Raw genomic sequence first — 13,957 nt, 5'->3', positions numbered from 1 at the left:
GCGGAGTTGTAAATGAAAACTATCCCTATCCACACTGGAGTTTTGCATTGTTTACAAAAGGATCTGTCTCCAATGCCCAAAAACACACATGATGTACCTACACTAGGCTGCAAACCCAAAGGGATAGTGTTTTGTGGAACTCGGAGCCCCATGAAAATCTCATTCCGTTGTGATTTATGCACTTTCAAAAGAATTAGCTGTTAAAGTGACAAAAAGAAAGTGTTTAGCTCTACGGCCATTCACTAGAGGATTGATTAAAAGTAGTCCACTGCAATCTGAGAGCATCTTATGTCAAACAACGCTTGTAAAACTAAGCCAACAGTGAAAATAAATAAGAGCATGCATCTGTCTATATTTTCGCTTTACTGCTTTGTGCTTTCATTTCACTCTCTCTCTCTCCTGTATTCTTGTGAGCTCAGCTGTAATTTATATTCATTTACTTTGTTAAGCACCTTGCTATAAATTTTGCTATGGAAAGCACTCCTCCTTACTGATCAGATGACATTTAAGCAATAAACATTAATAAGAGGCTCTCAAAAAAACAAGGTGAGCTACTGCAGCAATGGAGATGACACACGTCTTTATTTATTGATCGTGTATAAAGACCCTGACGCCCTTGGCTCTCTGATCCTGTATCTTACTTATATTTCTGAATGAATAACCACTAACTTTCTCAAACTAAATAAGAAAACCGAAACCTTAACAACTGGCAAAAATGGATATAGTGTAGGCATTAGAAATAAACTTGACATCTTAGATTTAAAAGTCAAGTTGGAGATAAAGAACTATTGACTCTGACATAAATTTTAAACACCATATCAATCAGATTGCTCGGACTGCACTTTTTCATTTAAGGAATATAGCTAAAATTGGACCTTTCATAACTTTGCAAGACACTGAAAAATTAGTTTGTGCTTTTGTTTTCAGTCAATCAGATTACTGCAATACACTCCTCATTGAACTACCTAAGAAAGACATCAATCTGTTACAGTTAGTGCAGAATGCAGCAGCAAGAATCTGAACTAGAAAAAGAAAATCTGAGCACATTTCATCAGTTTCAGTGTCATTACATTGGTTACCCATGTCATTTAGAATGGACTTTAAAATGCTACTACAGTAATCCCTCGCTATATCACGCTTCGCCTTTCGCGGCTTCACTCCATCGTGGATTTTATATGTAAGCATATTTAAATATATATCGCGGATTTTTTGCTGGTTCGCGGATTTCTGTGGACAATGGGTCTTTTAATTTCTGGTATATGCTTCCTCAGTTGGTTTGCCCAGTTGATTTCATACAAGGGACGCTATTGGCAGATGGCTGAGAAGCTACCCGGCTTACTTTTCTGTCTCTCTTGCGCTGACTTTCTCTGATCCTGACATAGGGGGATTGAGCAGGGGGGCTGTTCGCACACCTAGATGATAAGGACGCTCGTCTAAAAATGCTGAAAGATTATCTTCACGTTGCTATCTTTTGTGCAGCTGTTTCCTCAAATGACATGCTGCACGGTGCTTCGCATACTTAAAAGCTCGAAGGGCACGTATTGATTTTTGATTGAAAAACAAACTCTGTCTCTCTCTCTCTCTCTCTTCCTGCTCCTGACGGAGGGGGTGTGAGCTGCCGCCTTCAACAGCTTTGTGCCGCGGTGCTTCGCATACTTAAAAGCAAACAGCCCTATTGATTTGTTTGCTTTCCTCTGTCTTTCTGACAGACTCTGCTCCTGACACGCACTCCTTTGAAGAGGAAAATATGTTTGCATTCTTTTAATTGTGAGACGGAACTGTCATCTCTGTCTTGTCATGGAGCACAGTTTAAACTTTTGAAAAAGAGACAAATGTTTGTTTGCAGTGTTTGAATAACGTTCCTGTCTCTCTACAACCTCCTGTGTTTCTGCGCAAATCTGTGACCCAAGCATGACAATATAAAAATAACCATATAAACATATGGTTTCTACTTCGCGGATTTTCTTATTTCGCGGGTGGCTCTGGAACGCAACCCCCGCGATGGAGGAGGGATTACTGTAATGGTTTACAAAGCCTTAAAAAATCTCACCTCATCCTATATTTTGAAATGTCTGCCCCACTACACTCCAAGTTGTAACATCAGATCTTCAAATGAAGGTCTGCTTATAAATTCCAAGAACCAACCTGAAAAGAAGTGATGAAGCAGCTTTTTCTAGTTATAAACCTAAAATTGTGAAATGGAAATTCACCAGGCTAATACTGTAGAACAATTTAAAAAAACTGCTAAAAGACCCATGATTTAAAAATGTCTTTTTCATAGCTACAGTTTAGTTGTATCTCTATTACACTGTATGGGCACTGAATTATCATTTTCCTCTGGGTTCTACAATTCCCTACTAATCTGTACTATTTTCTACTCTCTTTTTTGGTTTTTCTGTGGTGGCGATCTGCACCACCACCACCACCTGATCAAGGTATCATGCTGCCCCCCCATCAACCCCCGTGTTTATGGATTGAACAGTGTGTGACTTTGTTGTCTACATGACAATCATCATTAATTTTTTACATTTGAAACCTGAAAACAATAAGGACTGATTTAGAACATCTATCTTAGTTAAAATGCCCAGTAGGAGCTGGACGAGCTTTTGGTGTTTGGAAACCTGCAGATTTTGGTTTTGTTTTTTGTTTTTTTTTCTGCCCTTCTGGCCATTCGATCTTACCTTTTTCTTTGTTACATACTGTATTATATCATTGCCTAAACTTGTTTGTTTATGTTTTATACTCCTTTTTTAATTTTGTAAAGCACACTGAGCTACATTGTTTGTATGAAAATGTGCTACATAAATATATGTTGTTGACCTCCTTGTATCTTGCTGCTATGTACGCTTTTGCCATGGTGTAGATTAAACTACTACATTTACCACAACCTCCCCTTTTCAGTATGGTTGTCCATTGCCCAGTTCTATTTCCAGTAAACAGTCGTTTCTGTTTCATACACATTATAGTACATCACTGTTCATTAGCACCTGTCTGTTAAATTTGCTTAATCAATCACCATGCTATACTCCTACAAAGATCTCATGTTATTTAACTATTACTGTTAATTTCTTACATTAAGGACATACAAATATCTTCTTGTATGGCTTCATTTTTGCAAAATGATTATTTAGAATTCTAAAAAAATGTTATTTCCAATTTACATACTAATTCAGAAGACATAAAATAACTATTTAAGACAAATATTTATATGTACTATTTAAAGTACCTAAGACTATGCAGAACACTAACAAGTGTGTGAGAACAGTCAAAAAAATTGACTTATGAACAATTTTCATTCATTAAAAGTGGCAATATTAAAAAAAAATTTAAAAAATCAGTCATTTACTAAACCAAGGAATATCTGAACAGACAAGATTTTTGTGTTTTGGATTTTGTACATTGAAGTTTGAAAGACATTAGATTAGGCTCCCTTGATGGAAAATATTCTGTGCAAAACATTTATAAACTCTGAATGCTTTACAAAGGAAAAAATGACTTTAATTCTAATAAAGCTTCACAAATTGGAAACAGAAACTAACACTAAATCAGTTTTGCTTTTAAACTGCAGAGTTTGCACAATTAAGTTTCTGGACTGAATAATGCATCACAAGAAAATTGTTATAAAATGTGCTAGTGGGAATATAACACTAAATAGAAGACATCAAAGTCTCTGAACAGACAAGATGATGAAAAATTTTCAAAGGTTCTATTCATTTGAATACAACACACACAAGCTGTGTCAAGGTGTGCTCTCACAGAGATTTAAGCTATCATTTTACAATAATATCTCATGACAGAATTTGAAATGTACATGAAACACACTACCACAAATAGTTCTCTGCATCTACAAGATTTACATTAATTCATATCTTTATTGCAGTACTACATTAGCATAACCACTGCTACTAAAAGGAAGAGAACAGCATGTTCAATGGCTATTCATAGTTAACAAGGCACATAAATGTACCACTAAAATGTAAATCTTTTCTCCATCCTTCACAAAACCTAAAAGTTAAATGACTTCACACAAACATACTGACTTCTTAAAGTGTATTATGTGCTAAATAATTAAATTTGATGTTTATATCCAACAATCTTTACCTGTAGAAATTTATGAAATATGCTGTTCAACAATTAACTAATGTGTTAATGGCAAGTTTGTTTCAAGTTTAAAGGGACCCTACAACATTTCATCAGTGTCTACACAAAATCATTGCAAACTCATCTTTTAAAAAGAGTCTGTTGTTGAGACAATTGACAGAACCAAGCTACAATGTTTATGGATTTAGTTTTTCCACCAAAATCTATTTTTTACATGGTGCCCCGGTTTAATTGAATCCCAGGCTTATATTTCCATTTTTTGTTGGAAACTGAACATTCAGGTATACTATGATGGAAGTATCTTGAAACTTCTGCTACAAGTATAGAAACTTATAAATTTCTAAAAGCAAGACTACTTGCAAAAAAGATCTTTTGACACAAGCTTTCCTACTATTTCAAAGACCTTTTTTTCATACAAATTGTTGTACGCACCAAAATTATAATGAAATTTAGGAAAAAAGTTTAAGCTAAGGTTATATTACTTTTTTCTGTTAGAGCTTATTGCATTTTTCCCCAAATAACAACTGTTATTTGATTTAGTGCTCTTAATCGAATGATGCTATTGCACCAAGAATCAGATCTATATACTTCCACACATGTTAAATAAATACAACACTTTCAAGGAATATTCTCGTTTTCAAACAGAACTGGACATAAACTGAAAACAGGATTAGTCAACTGTGTTTACATAGGTTCTTACTGCAGCCATAATTTTTTAACTTAAAACAAATGTATGCATCTCATTGAAATCTTTGTCCACCATCTACTGAACTTTGTACAAGAAATTGACACAACTATAGTGCAATAAGTACAAGTGGTATTTATAAAATTTACCAAACTGACGATATGATAATCACTCTAATTTATTCAACAGACAACTTTATTTCACATTAATTATTAAACCACACCACAATTCTCACACATAAAATGATTGATTACAAAGCATAAAGTTAACAAGGAAGAAAGGAAAATAATTTCTTCTGCTTAAATTAGAATAAAGTACTACTCTTATAACTAAATGAAAAACTTAAAATCAATATTAAAAGGTTTTCCATGTTTAATTCAGTGTTATTGCTACTCAAATTTCCTTTTACACATAGAAGATCAGAGGCAGCTGCACCAACCATTGTGCTGCCCTGTTATAAAACACATAAAACAATATACTGTAAAATAACATTTTTAAACCCACTCATTCCAACTGGGGTAGGGGGTTTGGCAGGGGTTAGTAAATATCCCAGCAGCAACTGGAACAAGGCAGGAACTAATAGTAGATGGTCTATTGGTCGAATGCAGTGACCCAGCAATGTACACACTGAGGTAGGGGCCAATATAAATCGATTCACCAATATATATGTATTTTAAATTAAGTGAGAAAGATTGGAGTATCCAAAGAAAAACTGAGACAGAGACAAGTAAAATGTGCACATATCTAGTGACCGGGTTTGGTATTTAAACTGAGGACATTAGATCCATGAGGCAGCACTGTGCCACCCTAAATCATCTTCTATTTTAAAATAGCAGTAATTTATTCAAGTGCTTTTCCCATGCTTTCAGTTGCAATATCTTGCTGATGCACATTATGCAAAGCCAAGAAAATGGAAAGGACATGGAAAAATAATATTTAATGATAATAATTCTTATAATTAATAACAATTCTTTACATTTATATAGCGCTTTTCTCACTACTCAAAGCGCTCAGCAATTGCAGGATAAGGGCCTTGCTCAAGGTCCCAACAGAGCAGAGTTCCAATTGGCATTTACGGGATTCTAACCGGCAACCTTCCGATTGCCAGTGCAGATTCCTAGCCTCAGAGCCACCACTCCACCTTATTTCTGTGCATGAGTTCATATGGCATAGCACAGAATTTTCTGATGACGTAAAAACCTCTCATGTTGTAATATGGAACAGGATGTGCCCAATATACCATATTCAGTACATAGTTTCCTTCACCAGATGGGAAAGATGAGAGAGCAACCGTTACTATACAGACTCCCCATTGGTGAACCTTAAGAAAGTCCATTTCCTGCCACAGGACAGCCTTAACCTTTAAAGGATAATTCACATTAACTAAAAGTATATATTTTAATCAATTCATTTGAGGAAATGTTCAAATAACATGCTAGAACACCTATACTTCTGATTATACAACAATAATCTGATACTTCCAGCACTTCACTTAAGATTACAAGTTTGCAGTGTAAACCTACTGTGCCCTCTAGTGGATTAACTGAGAAACAGCCTGTGAAGATAAGTCTGTGACGATTCTCAGTCATCCACTGACGAAGCTGCTTGGATGAGCAGTGAAACGTATCTACCGAACAAGAAAGAAGTCCAGTTGCCATGACTCAACTACCAGATAGCCCATGATAAGGTACAGTGAAGAAGAAGAAGAAGAAAGAAAAAAAACAAATTTTGAAATAAAAGACATTATTTATCCACTGCACATGAGACATATGACTCACTCCGGCAAATCTGAAGTAAGAATAATGTTCTGAAAACATTATCCCAAAAAAATCACACATAGTGCCAAAATGGGCTTCAATAAGCCCTGTTTTTTGACAGCCCCCAAGCCTCGACTCCCTAAGAAGACAAGAAAAAAACACCTGTAGGGAAAAAAATGGAAGAAATCGTGGGAAATGCAATTCAGAGAGAAATCCTTTTCCAGGTAACAATGTCCGTGCAATGGGTATCAAAAACATAAAACATAAGCCTCACAAGATCCCACTGATTCATTTAACCAAATATTTTTGCAAAACAACTATTCATTTGTGGAGCGAAGGATCAAGATTTCCCCGTCTTCTGCCCTATATAAAGCTTTAAATCATATGGTTGTGTGTGTGCATTTTCAACATCTTATCTACTAACCTATGTCCAATAAGCACTACAAATATTAAAACAACACTAACTCACACATTTTCTGAGCCTTGGTCCATTAAAGGGTTGCAGAGAACCAGGGTAGATCCCAGAAATTTTGTAGGAACTAGCGCTGGACAAAATGCCTCAAATGCAAACGTATCCACAATCCTTCACACTAGTTCAAAACAGTGACAATGCATTAAGTTGTAAACCTAGAGGAAATGGACATAACCTAACTCCACACAAATAATGAATGGACTGGGACTCAAACTTAAATACCTGAAGTTGTGAGGCATTCATTTAAAAAGCAAAACAATTAAAACAATTTTATGGAAATTAAATGAAAATGGAGAAGAGGAAAACAAAAAACTTTGTACACATGCTTATTAATCCAGTTTTCAAGATAAATTCTGGCATGAGCACTTCAACAACCTGCATTTTTGTTATACTTCAGAGTCAGAAAAGAAATAAAGTATACACAGAACGTTTAGTTCTTCTCAATCTCCTGTTATGCCACTGGATAGACAGTTGCTATAGAAACAAAGATCAACTATTTTCAATTACATTTGTATTTCATATCCAAAAAGATGTAACATACTGAAGGACATTTAACATAATAAAAAAGGATGCACACCACCTTCAATTATCCATCTATATATCCATTTTCTTAACCTGTTTTATCCAAGACAGGCTTGCATTCAAGGTTCAGTCATAATTAAAATAAATAAATAAATAAATAAAAACAACAAGAAATCCGCTAAATGCAAAGACTATAACTGACCCAGTATGAAGGAGCAAAATGTGTAAATAAATCTAAATTCCTTAACTCCTCAGCTCTATAATATTCTGGGATCACTGCAAATTACAGTTCAGGATAGACTTTCAGCTTCAATTGTTTAAAGGATTTTTTTTCCCCCACTCGTAAGATTCTACTGTTCTGCAACAGCAACAGACCATGAAATCTTTACCCTTTCAGACAACAAAATCAATTACAGAAGCAGTAAATTCTTTCATAACCAGTAAGCTGATACAGCTGTAATGGTGTACAGAACAAATTATTACTACAAAAGCAGGCCACATAAGGATAGACCTTTTCATTAATACTTCACCTAAACAATGAAGACATCTTTTCCTGACAATTTATCACAGAAGGCACACATTTTTTAGTAATTTATACCTAAAACCAAAAGCTAGAAATAAGCTATACGGTCAGAAAGAAAAAAGAGAAAGTGACCCATCTTAAGATTTTTTTTTCTTTGTCTGGACTGCAATGGCACAACTGTTAGAACTGCTCACTAAAAGATCTAGAACATATGGGAAACAGACATTCCTTAACATAGTGGTAATGAAGTAGAATTTTGTCCATCTAGCCAGGAGTGAACATTCAATAAAAACCTTTACTGATCTGACTGTAATGTTAATATCAATGTCAAAGTATCCATAAGATTGACAAGTGGTGTCACTGCAGAAAATACAAGTTGACAAAGAGAAAATGTGCATATTTTACACAAATAGTGACTGGAACAAAACCATCTTATAACTTAACCATATCTAACAATTTTGAACAGGGGTGAGGTATGATGATTTGGTCCTTCTTTGCTGTCTCAAGACCTTATCAAACTGTTATCAGTGAGTCTGTTATTATTAACTACAAACAATTTAAGCATATTTGTCAAAAATTGCAAGTTTAGTTGCCCAACAGATAAAACTTAAAGGCAAAGTGTATAATTCAACAAGGTAACGATTCAAAATCTGAAGTTAGCACAGACCTGTGTTTGTGTGCAATTGTAAGAGGAAAATAAAAACTGATAATGATTATTTACACAATAAAAATTAAAAGGAAAGAGACAATTCTTTTAAAAAGCTAGGAGGCTTTGTCCCCTGCTTGCTTCGCTTGCCAACCCCCAAGACCTACGCTACGCACCAACCACTTCACATCTCTGCCGCTCGCATATATGGATTCACTTTCACCAAACAACAAATCTTTTAATTCTCGCAGATATGCATCTTCATTGGGCAGAAACACGACTTTTCCCTGATAGCAACACGAACTAGACAAAATACAAGTCTCCTACTTAAAGTTTAAATCCGAACAATATATTCGATCTCTTCTCGCTGTTCAGTTATTTCACCGAATAATAATTTCCGTTTGTTTGCGCTAATGTGATCTTTACTATCATTTTTTTGAGACTTTCGGATTTTAGTACTTTCATTATCTCTAACCTGCTCTGCATGTGTATTGTGCCAACATTTTTGAATTCTTTACGATGTTCTACTTTGTCATCTACTCTTTTTCTTTTATTTCTGGCCCCGGGCGTCGTTAAATCTCTTGGCACAAAGTCTCATCTCATGGGACATGAAACTATCGATCTGAAAAAACTCATGTTTTGCCCAGGCTAAAAAGTCTCGTCTCATCCCAGGATTTATTTTTTATTATAAGAGCGAGATTTCAGCACAGAAATGGCCACAAATAACTCAAAAGACAAAATAGCTATTTAAAAAAAAAAAAAAAACCTTTTACACTGTGTATTGAAACGAATGTGTATATAATGTATACCATGAAATACATACACTTCACACTGAAAATGCATACATGGTATAATAAAATGTAAACACTGTATAGGGAAACACATAAACTGTATACTGCAACGTGCACACCACATAGTGAAACACATGCAATGATACTTTTCTGGAATATAATAGAAAAGTACCTGCACTTTATACTGAAACACTTACACTGTGTACTGATTCATAGTGAAGTACGTATACTATATACTGAAATGTATACCCTCTATAGTGAAATACATACAATATACATATATAGATGAGTAGCACAACGAGTGTATTATAAATGGTTAAGGCTGGGGTAAGTTAAGGTTAGGAGTTAGTGTTGTTAGTGTGTAGTATAGATGTGCTATGACTACACTTCGGACATGAAAGTTGTTTATAATGGGATTTGTAAAAGCGGTGTTAAAGTTTGTCTTTAGCCGTCTGTTGGAATGACAGAGACGTAGTGATGGGACGGGCAAACAAGAATATAGACACACAGACACTTATCCTTTTATTGGATATCAATCAATTATTTGCTTCAAATTTACTTTAGTGCACACTATTAATGGCCCATTGACTGCAGTGGCATATGTCATTCACCAATTCCTTTGAGTCTGAATTGAGTCATTACCCGAGAAAGAGACACACAATTTGTGTTCATTTGATTCTCGAACAAATCATTACAAGAGAACAAGTCACGCACGATTCTCTTGTTCACTGTGTCTTTCAAGTTGAAATCATTTCCCACAAATAAGCCACACTATTCTCGCTCAATAGTGATTCTGTAATGCAATGCCTCTTTTTAATTACTCATCCTTAATATGTTGTCATGCTTTGTGTGCAAAAACAGTCATTTTAAGTATCATTATCTCTCTACTATATTAAAAAATCTTTCAACACGACAAGACTTTTTGGAGACGAGACTTTTTGGAAAAGATTCTTTCAAGTCCCGCGAGACAAGGCTATTGCCATGAGATTTTTTCAAGTCCCTCCCTCCTCTCAACCTTTTTTAAACATGCTTACGTTACTCTTACCCCGTATTGTTGTGAATGCTTTTGTCAGGCCCACTTCCTATGCTCTCAGCTCTTATAAATTTTAATGTTTTCCTCACTTTAAGTTCCCAATTAAAGAAGATTTACTATGTCCAAATCTTATTGAAGAATTTCATCACGAAGGGTTATCAACAGAAAAAATGAGTACACGGGCAACCCCAGCACAGAGAAACGATAAAGTCAAACGAATTTACGCCAAAAAGTCCCATTTAGTTCTGTTGCATTTCAGAAGTATACAGCCAATGGTTCAAAGGTGATTGCAAAGAGCAGAGGTGATAAAGGGCATCCTTGTCGAGTACCATGTTCTAGGTTGAAGTAGTCTGAAATAATGTTGTTAATATGAACTGAAGCTTCTGGACTGGTACAAAGTAGTTTGATCCCTGCACATACAGTGCATCCGGAAAGTATTCACAGCGCATCACTTTTTCCACATTTTATGTTACAGCCCTATTCCAAAATGGATTAAATTTATTTTTTTCCTCAGAATTCTACACACAACACCCTATAATGACAACGTGAAAAAAGTTTACTTGAGGTTTTTGCAAATTTATTAAAAATAAAAAAACTGAGAAATCACATGTACTTAAGTATTCACAGCCTTTGCTCAATACTTTGTTGATGCACCTTTGGCAGCAATTACAGCCTCAAGTCTTTTTGAATATGATGCCACAAGCTTGGCACACCTATCCTTGGCCAGTTTCGCCCATTCCTCTTTGTAGCACCTCTCAAGCTCCATCAGGTTGGATGAGAAGCGTCGATGCACAGCCATTTTAAGATCTCTCCAGAGATGTTCAATCGGATTCAAGTCTGGGCTCTGGCTGGGCCACTCAAGGACATTCACAGAGTTGTCCTGAAGCCACTCCTTTGATATCTTGGCTGTGTGCTTAGGGTCGTTGTCCTGCTGAAAGATGAACCGTCGCCCCAGTCTGAGGTCAAGAGCACTCTGGAGCAGGTTTTCATCCAGGATGTCTCTGTACATTGCTGCAGTCATCTTTCCCTTTACCCTGACTAGTCTCCCAGTCCCTGCCGCTGAAAAACATCCCCACAGCATGATGCTGCCACCACCATGCTTCACTGTAGGGATGGTATTGTCCTGGGGATGAGTGGTGCCTGGTTTCCTGCAAATGTGATGCCTGGCATTCACACCAAAGAGTTCAATCTTTGTCTCATCAGACCAGAGAATTTTCTTTCTCATGGTCTGAGAATCCTTCAGGTGCATTTTGGCAAACTCCAGGTGGGCTGCCATGTGCCTTTTACTAAGGAGTGGCTTCCGTCTGGCCAATCTACCATACAGGCCTGATTGGTGGATTGCTGCAGAGATGGTTGTCCTTCTGGAAGGTTCTCCTCTCTCCACAGAGGACCTCTGGAGCTCTAACAGAGTGACCATCAGGTTCTTGGTCACCTCCCTGACTAAGGCCCTTCTCCCCCGATCACTCAGTTTAGATGGCTGGCCAGCTCTAGGAAGAGTCCTGGTGGTTTTTGAACTTCTTCCACTTATGGATGATGGTGGCCACTGTGCTCATTGGGACCTTCAAAGCAGCAGAAATTTTTCTGTAACCTTCCCCAGATTTGTGCCTCAAGACAATCCTGTCTCGAAGGTCTACAGACAATTCCTTTGACTTCATGTTTGGTTTGTGCTCTGACATGAACGGTCAACTGTGGGACCTTATATAGACAGGTGTGTGCCTTTCCAAATCATGTCCAATCAACTGAATTTACCACAGGTGGACTCCAATTAAGCTGCAGAGACATCTCAAGGATGATCAGGGGAAACAGGATGCACCTGAGCTCAATTTTGAGCTTCATGGCAAAGGCTGTGAATACTTATGTACATGTGCTTTCTCAATTTTTTTATTTTTAATAAATTTACAAAAATCTCAAGTAAACTTTTTTCACGTTGTCATTATGGGGTGTTGTGTGTACAATTCTGAGGAAAAAAATGAATTTAATCCATTTTGGAATAAGGCTGTAACATAACAAAATGTGGAAAAAGTGATGCGCTGTGAATACTTTCCAGATGCACTGTATATCCTTTGTGTAAATTGAGGATATGTTAGCAACTATTACAATATGGTGAAGATGAGGCAAAGGTCATTTATCCTTCCAGGTACTTCCTGAAGCAGTTTTTTATTATAGTGTCTGGAACTAAACATGGCAAACAGATACATAGAACTGACAAAAACTTTGTAAACTCTTTGATCTTGACACTGAAAAGTACTTCTTATTCCTTAGTACCAGTACTGTATATGACATGTTTGGTTACATTAAATATGATGTTGAACTTGTAAACTGAAAGGCACAGAACATTTTTATAAAACATATATCCATACACAAACATGAGAAAAATTAAACACTGCTGAATAACCTTCTCTCAAGTGACAGATCTCCTCTTGGGCCTCTTCGAGGTGCTTCTTTTGCATTTTTGTTTGAGCCTGTAGTTCCAAGTTTTCCCTTTTAAGGAGTGGGTAATCCGTTGTTTCGTTAAGTCTTTCCTTTAGCAGATCATTTTGCTGAGTAAGTAGAGCTAGCTGGGAATTAGCGAAATCCAATTCAATCTTTATAAAAAAAATAAAAGGAATAGATGATCATTACACTCATGGTTAATACAGTAATCCACAACATAAATTATACATTCTTCCAAAAACAGCAATCTTAAAGTAAATCTTAAAATAGTATTCAGTAAATTTGTTTGATTTAAAAGGACTTCAACTAATGCACTTGTTTCATAACTGCAGTTAAACTTAATTCATTACAATATATTCACAACATATCTACAGATCTTGTAGTCACAGTTGTCAAGTTCACCTAGCATATAACACATTAGGTGTATTCAGTTGCCTTCAAGCCTTTGCTGCTCATCTTTCTAGATAGAACATAAATTGCCAAACTGTTGGATCACAATGTACATCTTTGAAATTTTATTTATAATATGGTTCTTGACATTTTTTTAAACTTTAACATTCAGATGAAAACTTAATAAACATGAACATCTTGCTTTTGCAATAAAAACCTAATGTTTATTGTTAATCAAAGACACCCAACTGCTCTACTTGCTTTTCTGTAATGTTTGTATTTGCCCAGTTTGATTTTATTGCTCTCTAAAAGATTACCCTAACATAAACAGTCCAATTTGATTTTCTATAGTGTGGCATGCTAGGCTAGTAAGATCACTTCAAAAGAGGCCAACTGAATTAATAAGTAGTTTAAAAAGGCAGTGTTAGTTACAGGATACACTCACAACCTGCTGGTGGTAGTGATAAGAGAGAGAATAAAACAAAACTGATTGCCATTATAAACAACACTGCCTCACTGTGACTATGACTCCTCTTTTTTAAGATTAGCCAAGACAGATGTTTTTGTTCTTTTAGTCATTCTGGTATGAATTTGTCAGGGAGGT

At 36.0% G+C, this 13,957-nt stretch overlaps 1 protein-coding gene across 5 annotated transcripts in view; it reads right to left on the bottom strand.

Annotated features, from left to right (window-relative positions):
• Positions 1 to 13,957, bottom strand: part of ofd1 (OFD1 centriole and centriolar satellite protein) — a 151,520-nt gene that overhangs the window by 63,278 nt on the left and 74,285 nt on the right. For all 5 annotated transcript variants that reach the window (XM_028800841.2, XM_028800839.2, XM_051927213.1 and 2 more), the window contains one exon: positions 12,926 to 13,115. In XM_028800841.2, the coding sequence (XP_028656674.1) occupies positions 12,926 to 13,115 (190 nt within the window). The remainder of the gene's footprint in view (positions 1 to 12,925; positions 13,116 to 13,957) is intronic.

Source organism: Erpetoichthys calabaricus, chromosome 4 (assembly GCF_900747795.2).
Source record: "Erpetoichthys calabaricus chromosome 4, fErpCal1.3, whole genome shotgun sequence".
Lineage (NCBI taxonomy): Eukaryota > Metazoa > Chordata > Cladistia > Polypteriformes > Polypteridae > Erpetoichthys > Erpetoichthys calabaricus.
Note: the sequence above shows the minus strand (reverse complement) of the source record. Positions and strands in the feature narration are given on the sequence as shown.